The 21,974-nt window shown below is 43.2% G+C and overlaps 1 protein-coding gene across 2 annotated transcripts; it reads right to left on the reverse strand.

The window, feature by feature from the left end:
• Nucleotides 1-12,954: 12,954 nt before the first annotated feature.
• Nucleotides 12,955-21,310, reverse strand: LOC147900545 (glycine--tRNA ligase, mitochondrial 1-like). 2 transcript variants are annotated; one of them, XM_087376722.1, is made up of 10 exons: nucleotides 21,098-21,310; nucleotides 20,576-20,999; nucleotides 20,084-20,463; nucleotides 15,344-15,461; nucleotides 15,035-15,229; nucleotides 14,677-14,901; nucleotides 14,526-14,585; nucleotides 14,341-14,421; nucleotides 13,585-14,238; nucleotides 12,955-13,080 (listed from the first exon to the last, which is right to left on the reverse strand). In XM_087376722.1, the coding sequence occupies exons 2-9, from the start codon at nucleotides 20,951-20,953 to the stop codon at nucleotides 13,609-13,611; spliced, it is 2,067 nt and encodes a 688-aa protein (XP_087232848.1). In that variant the 5' UTR covers nucleotides 20,954-20,999; nucleotides 21,098-21,310; the 3' UTR covers nucleotides 12,955-13,080; nucleotides 13,585-13,608. The 2 variants fall into 2 exon arrangements, with proteins under 2 accessions (XP_087232848.1, XP_087232847.1); XM_087376721.1 differs by lacking the exon at nucleotides 12,955-13,080 and having other exon boundaries at nucleotides 13,384-14,238.
• Nucleotides 21,311-21,974: the final 664 nt, after the last annotated feature.

Raw genomic sequence — 21,974 nt, forward strand, 5'->3', positions numbered from 1 at the left:
GTGATGTTTATCAAAACACAAAGCATTCGCACAAAACATCTCTCTCTCTCTCTCTCTCTCTCTCTCTCTCTCTCTCTCTCTCTCTCTCTCTCTCTCTCTATCTATCTATCTCTATTATATACACACACTCTCTCTATCTCTCTTAGTGCACATATATAATTCTCTCTTCATCACACACCCATGTGTTCTCTCTCTCAAGTGTCTTTCTCACATGCATACATGCATGGACACTCAAATATAGGAGATTGTAAGAAAATAATATGTCTGTGCTCAACAGATAACAGGATCTCGTACGCAAGAGAGAAAAGTAGATAGTATGGAGAATCAAAATTTCGATTACTATAGAACTGATACAATAGATGGCGCTGCTCCCAACCGTGCGCTCCTATGAGAGAAGCTTCGATGGCATGCTGGAAACAGTAGAGGACAGAGGCTGGATGCTAAGGAATCAGGGTTGTTGTAGCTAGTGATGAAATGGGCTTCATGGGCTTGCTCTTATATAGCCACTAGTCGTAGTCGGTTGGACCCAATTGGGTGACCGACCCAGTCCACCTAAAATGATTGACTGGGGGTCGTAGGTCACCGACCACACGATAGAGCTGTGGCGTAAAATAGAGCAACTCGCCTATGGTATTCGTTCGGCCCACAGCCATCAGAGATCATCTGGAACTCCAAACAGGCCCCGCAACTCGCGAATGGGCTGCCCCGAGAAATGCTCTCTCTACCCTCAATGCGGTCAGTCATGGGATGCCTTCCTGCACTTGCATGTAGCCTAGTTGGCAGTGTGCCAACTTCATCCAGCCATCAGGCCACACATGGCCCCCATCTGGTGTCCAAACCAGCACCTACCGGATAACCGAGCTACTCAAATGCCTTCTCCTCATATGGGAGGCTTACAAGTAGAGTTAGCTGGTTCCCGTGTAGTTACATGAGAGTGGAGTATTGATATCTAACACCCCCCTTCAATGTCCACCCACAAGTGAACTTACTTTTTCGGCCCAATGCCAAGTCGATGAAGATGCCTCTCCAGCAAGTCTCTTCCAAGAGCCTTTGTGAAGATGTCCGCAGCATTCTCTGTAGTCAGACAGTACACCAAGTCAACCTCTCCATCCATGATGAGCTCATGTACAAAGTGATAGTGTATCTCAATGTGTTTTGTACAAGCCTGGAACACAGGGTTCTTTGCAATCACCATGCAACTCTGATTGTCACATGATAACCGCGTAGGCTTGTTTTACACTGCACCCATGGTCCCTAAAATCCTCCTCAACCACACTACCTCTCAAGAAGCAAAGCATGCTGATTTGTACTCAGCCTCAGTAGAAGAAAGAGCAACTGTGGGTTGCTTCTTGCTAACCCATGACACAGCTCCAGATCCAAGTGAGAAACAGTAACCTATCACTGATCTCCTGTTGTCCACGTCTCCTGCCCAATCCGAGTCACAGAATCTGGTCAAGATGTTTCCCTTGGTATAGGTGATGCCATAGTCAAGATATTTCCCTTGGTATAGGTGATGCCATAATCAAGTGTGCCTTTGATGTATTTCACCACCCGCATCCCTACCCTCCAATGGTTTTCTCGAGGCTTATTGGAAAACTTGCTTAGTACACCAGTCGCAACACTGATGTCCGACCATGTGTTGCACAAGTAAATCAAACTGCCCACAAGCCTTTTGTACTTCGCTTCATCCACTAGTGGTGATGAATCCTCATTTGAGAGCTTCACATCAACCTCCATAGGGGTACCAACTGTCTTGCACTCAGCCATGCCGAATGCCTTCAGTATCTCTCCAGCATACTTCAGCTGTGAAATGAAGATCTGTTTTGGCTCTTGCCAAACTTCAATCCCCAAACAGAAATGCATTAGTCCGAGGTCTGTCATTTCAAACTCTCTTCCTAGCAAATGCTTTGTCTGCGAGATCTTGTCTTCATGGTTTCCTGTTATGACAAGGTTGTCCACATAAAGGGCCACAATCATACACCTGCCTCCTCTGAAGATATACAAATTTGCATCAGATGGGCTCCTCCTGAACCCGTTTTGCAAAAAGTAGGCATCAATTCGATGGTACCACGCTCGTGGGGCTTGTTTTAGCCCATAAAGTGCCTTCTTGAGTTTACAAACTTTACCTTCTGAACCGGGGATCACAAAACCTAGTGGTTGTTCCACGTATACCTCCTCCTTGAGATATCCATTCAGAAAAGCAGATTTTACATCCATCTGAAACACGGGCCAACTTCCCTGGGCAGCTAAAGCCAAAACACTGTGAATTGTGGTTAGTCGAGCTGTGGGAGCAAAAGTATCCTGATAATCAAAACCATGTACCTGTGCAAATACTTTTGCCATGAGCCGAGCCTTGTACTTATCCAACGTGCCATTGGACTTGTACTTGGTCTTGTACACCCACTTGGTGCTGATTACCTTACGTTTTGGTGGACGATCCATAAGGTCCCAAGTGTTGTTCTTCATTATGGAGCCATACTCTGACTACATAGGCCCCATCCACCTATCATCACCCTGTGCCTCTTCAAGACACTTGTTCATCAGCATGGATCACTTCTATCATCAAAGCATAGTTGACCAAGTGTTCATGCACCCTTCTTTGCTCCTCTAATCTCTTGGACCGACGATGTTCGGATGGTTCCTCAATGGCTGGAGGTTCTCTGCCGTCCAAAAGCTACTTTACCCACTTCGAGAATGGTCGTTTCCGTTGTGGTTCTGCAGGCTCTTCTTCATCTTCTTTATCTTGAATCCTCCCAAGTTAGGGGAGTTCGGTCTACTATTGGTGGTGGTACTGGATGGATATCCTGGTCCTGGTTGTCTGGGAAGGAAGCATCCTCCTCCAATTGATGTGGCTGTTCTGAGAAGACCACACCACGACTTACTATTACCTTCTAGGTAACAGGGTTATAGAGATGGTAACCCTTCGCCTCTTCACTGTAGCCCAAGAAAATACACTTTCAGCTCTTCGGTTCCCATTTGGTCTTGTTAGCATCAGGGACGTGCACAAAACAGTCACATCCAAAAACTCTGAAATGTGCAGCTGAAGGTTTCTTACGAGAAAAGGCCTGCAGTGGAGTCATCCCATTCACAGCCTTCGTGTAGCTACGATTGAGAATGTAAACTGCCGTGTTACATGCTTCAACCCAGAAAGTATTTCGCAAATTTTTCCCTTTCATCATACTCCGGCCAATTTCGCAGATGATGCGCATCTTGCATTCTGCTACTCCATTTTGCTGTGATGTATGTGGCGGGGGTTTCTGCCTCTTGATCCCATGACTTTTGCAGTAACTTTTGAATTCAATTGATGTGAACTCTCCACCTCTGTCTGATCTCAATTTCTTCACCTTCCTCCCCGATTATTTCTCGACCATTACATGCCATTCCTTGAACTTACTAAAAGCCTCGTCTTTAGTCTTCAGGAAGTATATCCATATCCTTTTATGGTAGTCATCGATCAGCGCCATGAAGTAGTAGGAACCACCCAAAGCTTCCGTCTCCGTATTTCCGCAGAGGTCCGTGTGAACGAGCTCTAGAGGAGCCTTTGCCCTACTGGCCTCTTTAGGAAAGGGCTGCCAATGCTGCTTGCCCATCATGCAAGCTTCACATACATCGGGCAGATCTGAAATTTCTGGTAGGTCTACAATCATTCCACTTTTATGCATCTCCTTCAAAGAACTAAGGTTTAGATGACCAAACCTCTCATGCCACAGCTTAGTGTTCTTCACATCGGCTCGAGTACTAAAAGCTGAGAGTTCGTAGATGTTGTTGCGCTGTATACCTTTACCGATGACCTTCCCTTGAAGATCAAGATTCTGTGCACCATTCTTATCGAATTGAACTTTGAGGTCCCGATCTATGATCGCAGAAATGGACAACAAGTTCCTCTTGATATCTGGCACATAAAGAACATCGGACAACTATTTTACAACTCCATCTGACTTGAGAGCAATCGTACCTTTTTCTTTTGCTGGACATTTTGCATCATTATCGACTGCTATCAGGATGTCATTCCCTACCGATTGTAGAGAGGTATACCAATCCTTCTGACTAGTCATGTGGCGGGATGCACCACTGTCAATAATCCAAGGTTTTTTGCAGGTACATGAACTGTCTCCGTGCAAATCTCCTCAATTGCTACGAATAGCTCTACTGGTACTGCCTGCGCACTATTGCTAGATTCTTTCTTTACTCCATCCTTCTCATTTGCAATCTTCTTTCGGCACTCATTCTGCTTGTGCCCTGCCTTATTGCAATAGAAGCACTTGATCTTCTTCTTTCTCTTTTTATCATCAGAAGAAGATGGGTTATCAGAGTCCTTACCCTTACCTTTCTTTGATCCGGTCTAGAAAGCCGAATCTTCTCTAGTCCTCATCTTTTGATGCATCTCCTCCTCCAGAAGCATCGCGCTGAAATCCTCAAAGTTGAGGGGTGGATTTTTATTCTACGTATTCAGCACCGTAATAAGACCGTCATACTTTGGTGGGAGAATCTGTATGCACCTTCATGCTAGATTCTCGCCGGTGATGGTGATGGCAATTGCAGTCATCTAATTGCACAAATTCTTCACCCTGGTGATGAACTTCTCTATCGCTTCAAACTCAGACAATTTCTTGTTCGCGAGTTGAGTCTCCAGATTCTGAATCTACATCTGATTCGTGGTCTCGTACTAATTTTTCAAGACTGTCCATGCCTCCTCCGTTGTGCTGACATGTTGAATTAACGCCATGATGGAATCACTTACACTGCAGATAATAGAACGTAGCACATCTGCATTTCTTCTTGTCCATGCAAGAATCTCATCCGTAGTTGGTACTATGTGTTGTCTTGCATTGGTTGGATCGGATTTCACAACCGGCCTCACATCCACCCCAGTTACAGTATCCCAAAGCTCATATGTGCTTAGGATGGTCTTCATCTTGAACTTCCAGAGTGGATAATTAGAGCCGTCCAACTTTCCACTTTCGCTGAATGGTGGGATTCACAGTCTTGCAGGCTGGGCCATCTCTCACAATCTGCTCGCAAACAGAAACACACTACCAAATCTTCTTGCTAGAGTCCAGGCTCTGATACCATGTAAGAAAATAATACAACGTCTATGCTCAACAAATAACAGGATCTTGTACGCAAGAGAGAAAAGCAGATAGTATGGAGATTCAAAAATTTGATTACTGTAGAACTAATACAATAGATGGCACTGCCTCCCAACCGTGCGCTCCTGTGAGAGAAGGTTCGATGGCATGCTGGAAACAGTAGAGGACGGAGACTGGATGATAAGGAATCAGGGTTGGTGTAGCCAATGATGAAATGGGCTTCACGAGCTTGCTCTTATATAGCCACTAGTCGTAGTCGGTTGGACCTAATTGGGTGACTAACCCAGTCCACCCAAAACGGTCCACTGCTGGTAGGCCACTAACCACACAATAGAACCGTGGCGTAAAATAGAGCAACTAACCTACCGTCTCCATTCGGCCCACAACCATCCGAGATCATCTGGGACTCCAAACGGGCCCTGCAGCCCGAGAGTGGGTTGCCCCGGGAAATGCTCTGTGTACCCTCAGTGCGGTCAATCATGGGATGCCTTCCCGCACTTGCATGTAGCCTAGTTGGCAGTGTACCAACTTCGTCCAGCCATCAGGCCACACATGGCCCCCATCTGGTGTCTAAACTAGGACCTACCGGATAACCGAGCTACTCAAATGCCTTCTCCTCATATGGGGGGCTTACAAGTAGAGTTAGCTGGCTCCTCCGTAGTAGAGCATTGATATCTAACAAAGATCCCCCCCTTGCTCTCTATCTCACATACAACTGCACATACACTTCCATCTCCTCCATTCCATTGGTCTTCTGTCTCCTTCTTCCTACCAAAACTACCTCGTGTCTTTCCACCTCCTCCCCACTCAAAGTCTGCCTCTTGTCTTTCCACCTCCTTCCCTCTCCAAGCCTCCATCCAAGAGCTTCTTCTTTGTGACACATGGCAAGCTCTTCTCCTCGAGATGACACGTCCTCTTTTTTTCTCTTGTGTCTATGGTTAATAGGTTAAAGATTTTAGAGTTCTCTTTGTAGGATGCATGTGGTGGTTGAAACCACATTTAAAACATGTAAAGGGTCATCTAAAGGTCTCTAACACCACCTAACTAGCAATCCAATTAACACATCCAAATCATGTAAGGGGTCATCTGACACCATCTACTTGCCATATCTCAAAATGAAATGATGCGTATACCCCATATCTCATCTTTTGAATGATGCATATACCTCATAGACCCATTTCAGTACTCCACCTCCTTAGGTTGCTTTACATAATCATAATGTTGAGGCTAGTACCCTCATGGTATGTTGGCATTCCTCATAGCCATGGTCTCATTTGTGATGTTAGATATGCTCAATGCCCCACCCTCTTGGTAACCACCAGTCGTCCAAGGTGCTCAAGTTGTAAGGGCCCCATATAAGGATAAGCCATGTGTGAGCCTGGGACACTGGATGGATCCTGACTTGCATGTCAGATGAGGTCTATCAATGAGATCGTTGATGGTAGAAAGGTGATCTATGTGAGTCTAGCCTAGGGGCTAGGCAGGGTAGATAAGCCGGTCGCACAACGAGGCACATTGTCTTGATTGGCACATTGTCTTGATTGTGTGGGATCCCCTTACTCTCGTTGGGGTCTGGGAATATTCTCTGAATATTCCATGGACCACTAGTCAGTTTGATCGAGTTGACTAGTCAGCTCCACTGACTAGGTTGACTGGTCGGCTCCACCAACTACGTTGATGACTACTACCCTCATAGTTATAAAGAGGCGACCCTCCCAATCCATTCTATCATATCAGATCTACTAGTAGAGATCTTCCAGCTAGTAGCTCTTCACCTAGTATCTATCTAGATCGCCATCTAAGCTCCATTGTAGGAGCGCACGGGTGGACAGAGTCATCATTTGTACTACATCAATATTAAAGGAAAATTTTGTTCATCTCCAATTTGCTATGACATCGTATTTGCAGTGCTGAAGGAGATGCAGAAGCAAGGTATGGTTGCTCACTTACCTACAGTAGCAAAAATCAAAGAACCATGTGAAGCTTGCATGATGGGCAAGCAACAAAGAAAGGCATTCCCACAAGAAAGCAAGAATAGAGCAAACGCTCCTCTAGAGTTGGTACATGTTGACTTGTGCGGTAAGATGCCTACATAGGCCTTGGGGGGATCTTCCTATTTTTTATTAATCATCGACGACTATAGTAGGAAGATGTGGGTGTACTTTCTTCACGAAAAGGGTCAAGCTTTTGGTGAATTGAAATAATGGCTACAGCTCGTTGAAAATGAAATAGGGAGAAAAGTGAAGAAAATCAGATCAGATGGTGGTGGTGAGTTTGTTTCTACAAAGTTTGGAGATTTTTGCAAGAGCAAAGGGATCAAGCGACAAATGACAACACCACATAGGCCTCAACAATATTCTATTGTTGAATGCCAAATGCAAACCATCGTGGAGATGGGGAGGTGTATGTTGAAAGGGCTAGATTGCCAAACCACTTTTGGGGTGAGGCTGTCAATACTGCGGTTTACATCCTTAATTGCAGCAGCTATACAAAGGCACTAAAAGGTCAAACACCACATGAGGCTTACAACGGTAAGAAGCCATCTGTCTCCCACTTAAGAACATTTGGGTGTAAATGCTATGCGCATGTACCAAACAAAGAGAGAAACAAGCTACAACCAAAAAGCACCAAATGTATCTTCTTAGGCTATTATGATGAGAAGAAAGCCTATAAGTTGTATGACCGAGAGGCAAAGAAGATCATAGCGAGCCGCGATGAGGTGTTCAGGGAGCAGCCACATGCAGTGGAGGTAGAGAAGAGCTCTTCCACTTTATCATCAATTGAAGAGGTAATTCACTGTGGACCTGTCCCAAGAGCTATAAAGGAGGAGGAAATATCAAATGATGAAGGTATAAGTCACCAACGTGTTGATACACCAGCAAAAAAGCCATTGCCATGATGGGTAAGGCAGCTCTACGACCATGATAACCAGATGCCTATGTATGTTGACAAGCATGCAGATGGACCAAGGCAGTCTCAGAGAATGAAGGAGAAAAGGAGCGCTTATGCTCACATAGTCAATATGGCCTTGATGGCTAAGATTAGAAGTAAAGGGCCTGCAGGTTTGGAGGAAGCAATTGCAGACCGAGATTGGAAAAATGCTATGTAAGTAGAAAATGACAGCATCATGAAGAATGAGACTTGGGAGGTGGTAGATCGACCACCTAACAAAAGGGTTATTGGCACCTAGTGGGTTTGGAAGGTACATAGTCAATATGGCCTTGATGGCTAAGATTAGAAGTAAAGGGCCTGCAGGTTTGGAGGAAGCAATTGCAGACCGAGATTGGAAAAATGCTATGTAAGTAGAAAATGACAGCATCATGAAGAATGAGACTTGGGAGGTGGTAGATCGACCACCTAACAAAAGGGTTATTGGCACCTAGTGGGTTTGGAAGGTAGAGTACAAGGCCGATGGGACTTTGGAAAAGTACCAAGCCAGATTGGTTGCACAAGGATTTTTGTAGGTTGAAGGGTTTGATTTTTAGGAATCTTTTAATCCGACTGCCAGAATGACCACTATTCGCACAGTATTATCGGTGGCTGCTCATAAAAAGTGGCCAATTTATCAAATGGATGTTAAATCAGCACTCTTGAATAGGAGGAGTTGTACATGGCTCAGCCACCAGGGTTTGAGGCACCCCATTCTGAGAACAAGGTATGCAAGCTGAAAAAGGCTTTGTACAGGCTGAAGCAGGCCGCAAGAGCATGATACCAATGGATAGACAAATTATTTCATAAATTAAACTTCAAAAGATGTGCCTCGAATGCTAACTTGTATGTGTATAGGAAAGGTGGAAAATATGCTATTATTATTCTATATGTAAATGGTCTCCTTATTACAAGTGACTATGAAGACATGATCCAGCAGACTAAAAAGGCATTGAGCACTGAGTTTGAGATGACAGGCTTAGGCTTGATGCACTACTGTTTGGGGATTGAAGTCTGGCAAGAGCCAAGCAAGATCTTCATCTCTCAGTAGAAATATGCTATGATGCGCGAGGATTAGCGCAAGTGGGAGTATGCTATGCAATCAGAGATGAGTTCACTCATAAAGAATAAGACTTGGGACTTGGTTTCTTTGCCACATGAAAAGAAAGCATTGCCATGTAAATGGGTCTACACGATGAAGGTCACAGGTGATGGTGTGCCTAAGTACAAGGCCTGTTTATTTGCTAAAGGATTCAAACAAGAGACGGGTGTGGACTTTGATAAGATACTCTCTTCAGTTGTGAAGATGACCACACTTAGATGTGTACTTGGACTTGTGTGGCAATAGAGGATATGGAGCTTATGCAAATGGATGTCAAGACAGCTTTCTTGCATGGGGATTTGCATGAGGAAATTTACATGATACAACCAAAAGGCTTTGAAGAAAAGGGCAAAGAGCATTTGGTTTGCAAGCTAAAAAGAGTCTCTATGGCCTTAAGCACGTGCCTAAAGAATAATATCACAAGTTTAATGCTTTTATCTGGTCCCAGGGTTTCAGAAGAAGTGAGATTGATCACTGCCTCTACACTAAAAGGCCTAAGGATAATAGCCTCATACTCCTCGTACTTTATGTGGATGATATGTTATTGGCTAGCAAGAACACTTATGAGCTTGATGCATTGAAGGCCAAGTTGCATGAAGCCTTTGACATGAAGGATTTGGGACCTGCAGGTCATATTCTTGGTATGCGCATCACGCGTGACCGGAGTAGGAAACTCCTTTGGCTTTCACAAAAGGAGTATGTTACAAAAGTGTTGCAGTGTTTCAATATGGAGGGGGGGAAGGCAATAAGTACTCCATTGCCTCCATATGTGAAACTGAGTCAAGCAGATAGTCCCAAATCAGATGAGGAGAGGGCCATGATGGCCAAGGTTCCTTATGCATTAGCGATTGGGAGTCTTATGCATGCTATGATAGCTACTAGACCGAACATTGCATTTGCAGTGGGAGTTGTTAGCCGGTATATGGCTAATCCAGGAAAGAGGCATTGGGAGGCAGTTAAGTGCATCATGAGGTACATGAAGGGTACCAAAAAGGTGTGTATCTGCTTTAGCAAAAGAGAGATGCGTGTATTTAAGTACACAAATTCCGACTATGCAGGGTATGTGGATAGCAGGAGATCCACTTCTGGTTATGTGTTCACCTTTGCAGGTGGTACAATGTCGTGGATGTCTCATGCACAGAACTGCATTGCTTTGTCTACCACAGAGGTCGAGTATGTTGCAACCACATAGGATTGCAAGGAGGCTATATGGCTTGATTGACTAGTGAGAGATTTGGGGATTCATACAAGTGTACCGACATTGCATAGTGATTCCATGAGTACTATTCAGCTAGCATGAAATCCGGTCTTTCATGCAAAGACCAAACACATTGAGGTTAGGTACCATTTTATCAGGGAGGTACTTGAGGACAAGCGCATAGAGCTTGTCAAGGTTCATACAGATGATAACCCTGCAGATATGTTGACAAAGAGTCTACCTAGTCAGCGGTCTAAGTATTGTCGTGTATTGATGGGCATTGGATAGTATGCTCATTGGTTGTTCTCCCTTAAAGGCACATTGGCCTTTAAGTGGGAGGTTGTGGGGGTTAAAAGCCACTGTACCTTAACCCTGGTTATGTACAATACTCAAACACACATATATATGGATGAAATAGAAGATTAGGGTGTTCTACACCCACCAAAATCTTGTGTCTCTCAAGCTCTCTCTCCCTCTCAGCTTCCGTTGTGTCCTCACACCAATGATCAATTGATGATGACCGATTTGGATATCTACAATGGGCCTTAATTTGTCAATAAAACTTCTTTTACCAATGGCAAGAATTGGCACTTTGCAAAGAAGTTGAGCACACAAAACACACATGCGCATCCACGTAGCAAGTATCACCAACGATTATCTTACAAGCTTCAAATGAAGCCATTGATTAGCTTCACACCATGCCACATGGCAAGCTCAAAAGTTCTAGATCCGATTTTGAAAACAATCAAGTAAAGATCTAGCCATTGCATCCTTCATTTATAGAGATGTGTTCCCATGTGTGAACTAAAACTAAATGCTAGGGCTACATTGCCAAGATCAAACATCTAGAACTTGGTATTCTTGCCCACCCAAACCTTGCATTTTCATTATTAAACCACTTTAGTTATATGTATACAATGCAAAATTTTCTCCTCTAAGTCCAATTGGTGAAGCTAACGCTCTCTTGATTTCTCTCAATGCAATCACTCTCCCTAAACTCAAAGACTGGGCACCACAAATTCCATTAGAACCACAACCTCTAAGAGGCCTCCAAGCCATACATTTAAAGAAAATGGATTTTGACCAAATGCTGCTTGTAAGCCATATGGAAGGTCCAAAGAGCATCATGCAATTGTTGGTCGCAATTCGTCCGACTTGCACTTACTATCTCCATCAAAATCCTTTGTAGAGACTTATTTGCAGGCTCTACCTGGCCAATCGCCTACAAGTAGACCACTGCCTTCCTATAAATTATCATGTGCCTCTGAGTAATTTGATGGATCATTGCGTTCAAAAAGTGACCCCCATGCTCAGTGACCAACTCAATGGGGAAGCATAACCAATTGTCATCTTATATAGGTACTATTTGATATATGTGAATCATTAACAAACTTAACCAAGAAAGGGAGTTGCTTTTGTTTGAACTAAAACGTAGCTGGCATTCAAACTATGGTAGGAAATGTTGGTCGTTGCTCCTATCTTGCAATCCCTAAACTAGGGATTTCCGTTTCATATCTTTGTAGATGCCTTACAAGTGGCCATAGGAACGGTGTTGATACAAGACAACATCAAGGATTGGTATAGACCTGTTTATTATCTAGTAGACTCATGACAAGGGCAATAGCAGAAAGAGAAGCATAATAGAGTCATGACAAGGGAATAATAAAATTAGTCAATAGCAAAAAGAGAAGCATAGTTTGGTCTTTTCAAAATTACTTAGTAGTGCAAGGAGAAGCATAGTTTGGTCTTTTCAAAATTACTTAGTAGTGCAAGGAGAAGCGCTAAGCATCATATATTCTGGTAAGTTTATGCATTCTTGTTAGGAAACAAGGCATTCCTCATGTGGACCATCAAGCTTTAATGTATTATAATGAATAATCCATTCTTATACAAAATACATACTGTTGCATATTACTTAAGCAAGTTGAAATTAGGATTGGCACCTAAAAAGATGCTTCTATTTTTTAATTTCATCCACTTAACTCTAATTAATGGTATAAAAAGATGCTATTTATATTTAGTAATGTCTTATTTCCTTTAAGCTTTCCAAGATCAAAGGTAGAAGCAAATTCGTTCTATTGATTTTGGGTGCTTTATTATAAAAGGGGAATTGATTAGGTGATCAAAACATGTCCACAAGAATGCAACTTTGATGAAGCCACATTAACTAATGTCTCGAGGTCATTTTTTAAGGAGAAATTATAGGAAAGAAAATCATGCAAGCAAGCTTGTGGTGGTCCTTAAATGCGCTTATGATTTTACCAAGCAATGTCTATAGGTCAAATAGATGGGAGACCAACTTAGGTAGACAAGATGCTACCTGCTACATCCACCAATGCTACACCTTAATCCATTTTCAAAATGGGGATTAGACTTCATAGGCCCAATCAAGCCCTTGGAACGTTTACCACATCAACATACATAGTTTGGTTGCGACCAATTATTGTACAAAATGGGTAGAGGAAGTTGCATTACAAGTCAATAAATCCAGCAGACAACTCGGCTCAATAGAGTATGAGCATTTTTTGAAGAAAGATGTGGAGATTCGTCAAGTATTTGCCTTGCAATGCTCTTGAAGAGGGAGGGAGGGGAGAAGAGAGAATAACTTACATATTAAGCTAACAAAGCTTAGACCAAACCTAACCTACTACCATATCTAGCTGGGGCTGAGAAGGGAGGTTAAAACTTGTAAAGAGCTTGAAAACATCGGAGTTTGAGCGGATGAAAAGTCTATAGCAGCTTATCGGCCTACCTTAGAGCAAGTAAAACAGTCCTGAGAAAAGAAAACCTACTTTCATGGAGGCCTAAAGAATCAGGGGGCATTTTTAAAAATGCATCAGAATAAACTGTACCTATGATCTTTCCCTATTTGAGTGTGTTCTGCTTCTTGGTTATCTTCTTTTAATTGTCCTTACAAATCTGTACCATAAATCCTTTCATTATCAACCTGCATGCAGCAGCAAATCTTCCGAACAATGCTTTTCTACTTGCACATTGAAGTGCAAGCAACACCAATGTATAATTGATATGTAATAAATTCTAGCTATGATAGAATTCACATTAAGTGAAGAGAAACTTGTGCTGCAGTGGAACACACATTAAGTGAAAAGAGAGTAGCGTCCAGTAACCTAGCAAGGGGATTACTTTAGGACAAAATATACAGGCTATAGGCAGGGAAAACATAACAAGGGTGTGAGAAATATATTCGGAAACCACTGACTCTAGTGACAAAACCCTAAATGTAATGACCACCTGATCTTGTTTAGTTGCTCCGGTAAGAACGGAACCCATTACAGTGTATTCTGCACTACAGGATACCTGGACTCCACATCATTCCATGAGAGCAGCCTGTCACACACCTCTCCGACAACAGCTGCCACATCCTGAACAGGAACCCGAACTTGACCTTTTGAGTCTCTCTCTCTTACTGTCACAGTAGTATCAGAGTCAACTGTGATGGCGAAAGGTACACCTAGTTCATCTGTTCTGGCATATCTCTTACCAATGGAGGTTCCAGTGGTATCTATTTTATGAGAAAGCCCAGCCTTAGTTAGATACTTTGATATCTGCAATGCTGTTGCTTCAAACAATTTGTTTTGCACTAAGGGGAAAACAGTGCACTTGATCGGGGCAACTAAAGGTGAAAAACGGAAAACTCTACATAGCTCATCCCCTGCCTTGCTTGGCCTGGTGTAAAAGCTATGCTCATATAAGCAATATATTATCCGACCGATGCCAAATGAAGGTTCAATAACTGAAGGGGTGAAAGTCCTTGTGTGCAATTTCTCTACAATCTTGGATATAGAGATCATGCTTTTTGTGATAGTCACATCTTTGTCAAGTGTACACACCCTAAATGAGACTTGATCCTCAGAATCAAGCTTAGCCTTCATCTCCAGAGCCTCCTCATCAGTCATCGCCTAGGTCCAAAGCAGCCACGAATTTCATAGACAAAATCAATTGCTTAACCTCTAGACAAACAGAAATGTCATTTACTGACTTCATGAGAATAGAGAGAGTACCTCCAATGCCTCTTCAACATTTTTGGTATTCCTTTTAAAAGACTTGCCGATGTCTGCCTTGTTTAGGGAAACTTTAAGTTTCTGCAAGTAGTTTGCTGAATCAGTAATGGTCTAAATCCAGCATGATTTTCCTTGGACACTTATCATAGGCTACAATATCAAAGTAAAGACAAACAGCCTGCTACCTCAACTTCTCTTGGCTCTGAAAACGTCTCCTGAGCCACTAGCGGAACCTTGCTATGTTCCTGATTGCAGAAGATCCAGATATGTAATCCATTATGAAGTAAACCATAAATAAGAAAAGAGAAAAAATGGACGATGAAAAAGGAAGCTTACTGTGTGTGCCTTCAAGTCATACGCAGACCTGTCAGCTAGCCCCACACATTCAATCCACCCATGTGAGCATTCAATTTCAGCATCCCAGCAGTCGGTTGCATAATGTGCCATCTCATTCTTTAGATGCTGCCTAAACCGGAGCCTCTCCTTGTCAATACCAAGAGTGGTAAGAAACAAGTATGTCCTCCCAATGAAATAGCCAAGAGTCTCATTATTGATCACCCCCTGCCAAAAATTTAGACCTTTAAACTTCTAAAAGACAGGTATGAAAGAATCAAGCTTGCTGAACAAAGAAAACACAGAGGAAAGCTTGATAAAGAACCACGACAACAGAAATAACAACTTTCTCAACCCTTACTTTAGCAACAGCATCTCCAAGGCGTGTCAGAACAGGCTGCTGAACCAGCATTTGCTGTTCTCTGGGGAACAAAAGGAACTCCAGTTCTGCAACTTCTCCAAACTTGGGGTGTGACTTATCATCAGGATTAACAAAATGCTCAATTTCAGCTAGTGTAAACTCTCTCACCCTCAACAGCCCTTGCCGAGGAGCAATCTGCACTGTGAACGCATTGTGAGCAGAGAAAGAAATGGACTGAATAGATGCCTTGTGTTGAATGAACTGCATGAATCACCATACCCAACATCTTATGATGCGAGTAACCCCTACCTCATTTCTAAATGCTTGACCTATCTGAGCTGCAGCAAATGGCAACTTGTTGCCATTGTAATAGTACAAATCCTTGAAGTTGACAAAAATACCCTGTGCAGTCTCTGGCCGCAAATAGCTGGAGAACAGAGCAAAGATTTAAGAACTTTTGCTATATTAAAAAAACCTATACACACACGCGCGTGCACGCACAAGCACACCTTTTGATAAGACTAGAATATATTTGATGAGACTAGAATATATTCGATAAGACTAGAATATATTCAATCTTACAAATTACAATTCTTGATAGAACAAGCCTCTTCAAAAACAAGTCTCTCTCTCTCTCTCTCTCTCTCTCTCTCTCTCTCTCTCTCTCTCTCTCTCTCTGAACAAGGCTCTTCATAAACTATTCTCTCTCTAACAAAGCACTCTAAATGGTCATCAGAGCTATACAGATTCGGTGCTTTCACATATAGCTAGCGGTGGGCACACATGAAGCCTACACAATCTTGAAGGATCTATTTGAGACCAACAGTGCAGGACAGATTGTGACACTTCCACAATCAATTGTTCACACTGATGATGGACTAGGGGGGATTCAACAACCCCTTTAGTGAAAGGGAACATTCTTAAAGACAAACTGATAATGGCTGTCAGAAAGTGGACAATAACCAGTTAGCCATGCTCATGGGCAGTAAGCTTCAAAGAAGCTTGAATGGGTTAGTCATGACCCTGATGTTTGGAGAACAATCCCTTGGCACAACAAGTACTAAATTCATAAATCAGAAGCATATATAAAGGCACTAGCGATATATCTCACGCCCCTATATACCATACATATGGGAATGTCACCAAGACCCTATATACCATACATATGGGAATGTCACCAAGTCCCCTTATTGTCAATTTTGTCTCCATTCCATAATTATGTTCAAGACTGTTTAAGTGACTAAATAAAGCCTTCATTGGTGTCATATGGCATGAGGCACTAAAATCAATCAGCCTACAATCAAAAGCACACTGATTGTACACTGGGATGCATTCAGGCTATTTCACTAAAGTTATGGTCATCCTGGCTGTTCAACCTTGGCCACTATGGCTCATATCGCATACATATCTGCAAGCATAACTTTGGATGCCTCTTCCGTTACCTGTAAGTACATGGGCCTCTTGCCTTCTACTACCAATGCCCCATCTTCATTGCATTTTCCTAGTTGCACCCTTTTTTGTCCTCCGATTGGTCTCAGTCTCTCGTTAGCCATTCTTAACCTATAAGGTGGTCTATGAGGTACTGTAGGCTATCGCAAGCAATGGAAGCTCAAAAATGGAGGTAAGAAGAGAAAAATGGGTATCAGAGCTGTAAATGGGGCTGAATATCATGCTGCACATGTGGCTGCAAATGACCAAAAGATGGAGGAGCAACCTCAAATGTGACATCATCATGAGCATCAAACGGAAACAAAGGCATCGAGCTGTCAAAGAGATCTTGGGCATCAACAACGGACTGTTTTTGACAGTCCATGTTTTTGACAGTCCAGCAAAGGAATAGTGGATGATTCATCAGATACAACATCCCTATTGACAAAACACTTGCCCGTGCGGGGCTGGTAGAGCTTGTAGCACTTGCTCTCTGAGCTATACCCAATAAAAATTCATTTGACAGCTTTATCATCCAACTTGGTACGGGTGTGAGAAGGCACATGGGCATATGCCAAGCACCCAAACGTCCTCATGTGAGAAATCCGGGGCTTATGACCTGTCCAAGCCTCATAAGGGAGGTCATATTTTTGCAACCATGACATTAGATATTCAAGTTTCTTGAGCCATGTCCAGGATACTTCAGCCCATACCATGGAAGGGGGTTTGTAGGCCTTTCTATGGGCTATCCATAGGTGCCACTCATTCCTTGGTATGTGCCTTGTAGGCCTAATTACAATCAGTTAGGTCAGTTGGTACAGTTAGTACATGTACCAGTTAGGACATTTAGTCCAATTCAGAAATTTGGCCGTGGGGTTTTGTCATATTAGCTCTCTCTTGAGCCTCCATTCATTGTAGCAGCATTTTCATTACAACAGCTCGTTTTTCTCCTTCCCCACTCATTTTTTAGCTTCCATTTGCTTGCCCTAGCCAACAATAAGGACACGTCAAAATCCTAATCTCCCTCACCAAAGTTAATCCATATACTTGTCACTCAAAGTGTCTAGAGTATGTGGCAATTTCTTTTACACATGAGGTGATGTGATTCCTTGGTTTCTTGGAGGCTACAATGGTTTTCAAAGCGCCTGCCTGCGATTCAAGACAAGAATGCAACTAAAGGATCCTTTTAAGTGCTTATTAGAGTTTGGATTTGAAATTTATATCAAGTACTAAAAACTTCTTGAATCTAGACTTCATCCACCAAGAAGTTTGTCCTTTTAATCATTCAAGTGGATGTTTTTCAATTAACCAAATTTGAGGGCTGCCAGTTAGTTTGTCCCAAATGACTACAAATTTAGGTGAGCTTTGCAAAAGTGCAACTGAAAGTTCAACGAAAGGTTTATGACCTTAGCAAATGTGGTCTCCACAAGTTACATAGACTTGGTTACGCAAATATACCTAGATGAATCCAGGAACATTCCCAAACTAATCCTCTAAAAACACAACAAGTTATATAGTCTTGGTTACGCAAACATGTTATTGCATGTCTCTTTCGTGCACATATATTAATTGCCCTTATAGATCTTCCCAATGGGGTTACAACCATCACGTTGGGAGACGAACATCATTGGTTACACCTCCTGCACCTTGCACACTTTCTCACACCGCCTGTCCCACTCGTCCCCCACCTCTTGGCTAAGTATCCTGCAATAGCTAGTACAATGAAGAGTGTGAGCCTCTACGTTGTCAACTTAGATTCAAGACTAAGCATCACCTTGCAAGTGAGGCAGAGACGATATGCAAGTATCATCGCTTGACCTCTCTTCTTTGAGACTAGCACTCTCTCCTCTCATAGACACCACACTCAAGCACTCTTACGCACGCGCATTGTATGAACGCACATTGTATGACAATCCTTGACCAGCCACACTTGACCTCCCCGTCCCACTATTGCACAATTTTCATTTTTGATGGTTGTCAAACAAGCAGCCTTGAAGCTCGAACAAATCAACAATTACAAAGGACTATGTACTATGGCCCTGATCTTAGCAAGGGCGATTTGCACGAGTTTCCCTCACTCCTAGACCCTTAACACTATCACTACCAAGGCAGACAATCCCATTAGCCTAATAAACTACAAGACCATTATGATTAGGCATGTCGAGTCTAAGATCTATGCATCAATGCTCGACACATACAATAGCCACTTTACAGAGATCCAAGGACTCGGAGCAAGCTTTCAAATTGATCATGCAACTCTAAATCGCATTCGCACTCAGTCGTGCCATTGCTAAGGCGAAACAAAAGTTACTACTGCTTTGTGGATATGTGCAAGACTTATAGCATAGTGCCAAGAGCTCGCCTCATTAGGCGTTTCGAGGATCCGGAGTACGGGCAAGGAAGTCATGGCACTTTACGAGATATTCTCAGGCAAAGTTTAAAATTCTATAGGGTGGACAAAGGCGATGAGCACTATCCAGGTGAAACACGAGTGTCCATTATCACCAACGCTGTATGGCCTATACATCAACAAGCTTAAGACCTTCATCAAGCCACTAGGGGATTGTGAGTACTATCCCCAAAGGCTATCGCCCAAGACAAGGAGTCACTCGACCACCAGGTACAGAGGTCGAGGAGACCACACTCTCCGTAACACGAGATAACTCGACAGACGCAGACTCAAGAGATCTTTGTAGCTCATCCAAGAGATACTACAATGTCGAGCTTTGGTTTCTTATTCACCTCCTGACTCTCAACTCATATTCTCCACTCTTTTATAACACTCGTGGTATGAGTCCTCTACTAGGTTGCCGTGGCCATTGCATGCACCCCCAAAGCAAAGACTGCAAAAGCAACGGCTGTCCCAAGTAGACATGGGACGCCAATGCGCGTTCCTTCAGTTTATTGAAGGAACCGTAAGAATGCATTGTGAATCCATTTAAAATAGCCGGCTACAACAACTTGCTAGATAAGCGTCAGGCACCCTTTGCAAGAGCATATATCTAGATGAATCCATAAACATGCCCAAATTCATCCTCTAAAAACACAACATAGTGCAGTTTCAATCTCAAGATAGTCACTCATAAGGTTGAAAACCATAAACTCCATCAAGCATAGCAAAGACTAGCTACTATGATATCCCACTGATGTCATCAACGCCCAACAGTGGGTGTAGACCTGTAGTATAAACATATGCTCTCACACATACAAATCCACACACCCACATATACTTGTGCATCCATATATACAAAGTCTTCGTACTGAGTTTCTGTCAACACTCCAAAGGTGAAGGGCAGACTCAGCCATGACAAACGCTAGCACTAAAGGAGAAGGATAATCAAAAAGTAGTCCAAAATCTCTTCATTCAAGCTACAACTGCTTGTGAACACTAAATGATTTCATTTGAGTCTCTCCAATCTAGCAGATAGGGCAACGCACCACTTAAGATAGAAAGAATTATTGCAATCTAGCTAATAGGGCAACGTCCCACTTAAAATAGAAAGAATTATACATGCACGCTTGGCAAGAGCATACAGTAATATTTCAACACATTCAAATGGCTTGCGTTGCCTACGCCAAAAGGTTCTTTGTCGCAAGAGGTGTCACGTGTGAAAGACTTACCCCTGAAGATTGCCTGTTGGGCCAATTGATGTTGCAAACATAAGATTGAAGGGATAAGGGTCGGATAAGGGTTTCTTCGTGCCAGGAGCAGTGATGCCGTATTGTTTTAACTTTGCACCCAGTTGTTCTGCATCCAACTCGTCAAGAACTGCAAGCACATGCTTCAACTCCTCCCGCTTCTCTGGTGGCATCAATAAATCTTTCTCCAGATTTTCCTTACAATATTCTTTGAGAAGATGGTCTGCTCTATAGAACTGACCCGTCTCATCCTTCACCATTAAATCGGTAAATTTATCCACGTGCCCAGAAGCCTTAAGAACCACATAGGGAGTGACGCAAGGGCAATCCACTTCCAGCATACCCTCCTCCAAAACGAAATGCTGCAGACAATCCATTTGCAAAACTCGATTTCATCACGGCACATTCATAGCATTAAGGGTGCAGAAATGGGCAAAACACCAGTCGCTCACACAAAGAAGACGGAGGAAAGACCTGGCGCCAGAAGGCCAGCACATTTGCTTTGACCGCGCAGCCAGGAGGACCGTAATCGTACAACCCCGTGACACCCCCATAAATCCCAAAAGAAGGGAGGATGAAAAGGCGTCTCTCCAATGTGTTGTTTACATCCTTGCGAAACGATTCCGCACTGCCAACTCCATTCCCCACGCCAGCCTTGGCGGAATACTCCTTGGAAACATCCTGAAGCTGTAGTTTCAAGTCCTGGAGGAGCTTCACAGCCTCCTCAATGTCAGCAGGGTCAGCCTTAGAAGCCTTGAGAGATCGCACAAGGCCCCCCTGCTTCTCGATAGCTGCCTGCTGAGCAACCAAAGAGAGACGCAAAGTCTCGAGCTGGTCCTCCGGAGCACCCATGCGAAGGGGTGGGATTAATCCAGCTGCAAGCCAAAAGAATCAACTCCTGCAAATCGAATCAGCGACGCAGAGTTACAAAGGGACGCCAGGAGCAAGCAATGAAGCCGAGAGGGGACTCAAACGGAAACTCTGACGATCTCTTACGTGAATTGGGGCCGAATCGCTACGATAATGAGCTCCTAGGAGCAAAATAGCTCCGATAAGCAGCTCGAAAGGGGACTGTGGCAATCTGTAGGGGGGATGAGGGGAACTTGAAATGATTCTTGCCGGGTAGATTGCAGCATGAAGATCGATTTGGACGCAAAACTGGCGAGGCGATGCGATGCGATTAGATGCAAATGGAAAGATTTAAGGGAACCAACCCCAGTGCCTCCCTTCCCACAATAGCTCCACCTCCCCTTTGCCGTTGGATCTCACCCTTCAGATCTCGCCGCGTGGACGCTCCAGATATTAGGGTTTCCTCCTTTTTTTTCCCACCTCTCACAGCATTATCCTAACTCCACACATGTGGAAGCTTTATCCTTTTGTTTACGCTCGAGAGGTGGCTAGTGCTGCCCGTCTTCATCACCCACTTGCTCACTCTCATCACCCACACAAGGGTCCACTGGTTTGAAAAATCAATCCTCATCTTGCGCACAGTAGCAATGATAACAGAAGCTGGAAAGCTATTGGTTGACCTCATTGGACAAAATTTTATGCTTTTATGGATTATTACATGTATTTCCTTAAACTTGAGACCAATCGTGTCTTAACATCATAAAATGCTCAATTACATCATTGAAGAAATTAACCAACAATAGACCGTGAGTGAACGGGATTCTTTTTATTCCTAAGTAAATGAATACCAAACAGTACCACTTTTCCTTAACTACAATCTTTGAGAACACACTATTTTAGATTCTTGAGTAAATCACAATAATATGAAACTTGATGTTGCCCTCTACCACTTTCCATCTCCATTCAGGTTCTCATTATAAAGCACGTGCACTAGAAATGCATGGTATGCTATGAATTTGGCACT

This window comes from Dipteris shenzhenensis, chromosome 7, assembly GCF_047967505.1.
Source record: "Dipteris shenzhenensis isolate YYH24624 ecotype China chromosome 7, Dip_SZ_1.0, whole genome shotgun sequence".
In the NCBI taxonomy this organism is placed as follows: Eukaryota; Viridiplantae; Streptophyta; class Polypodiopsida; order Gleicheniales; family Dipteridaceae; genus Dipteris; species Dipteris shenzhenensis.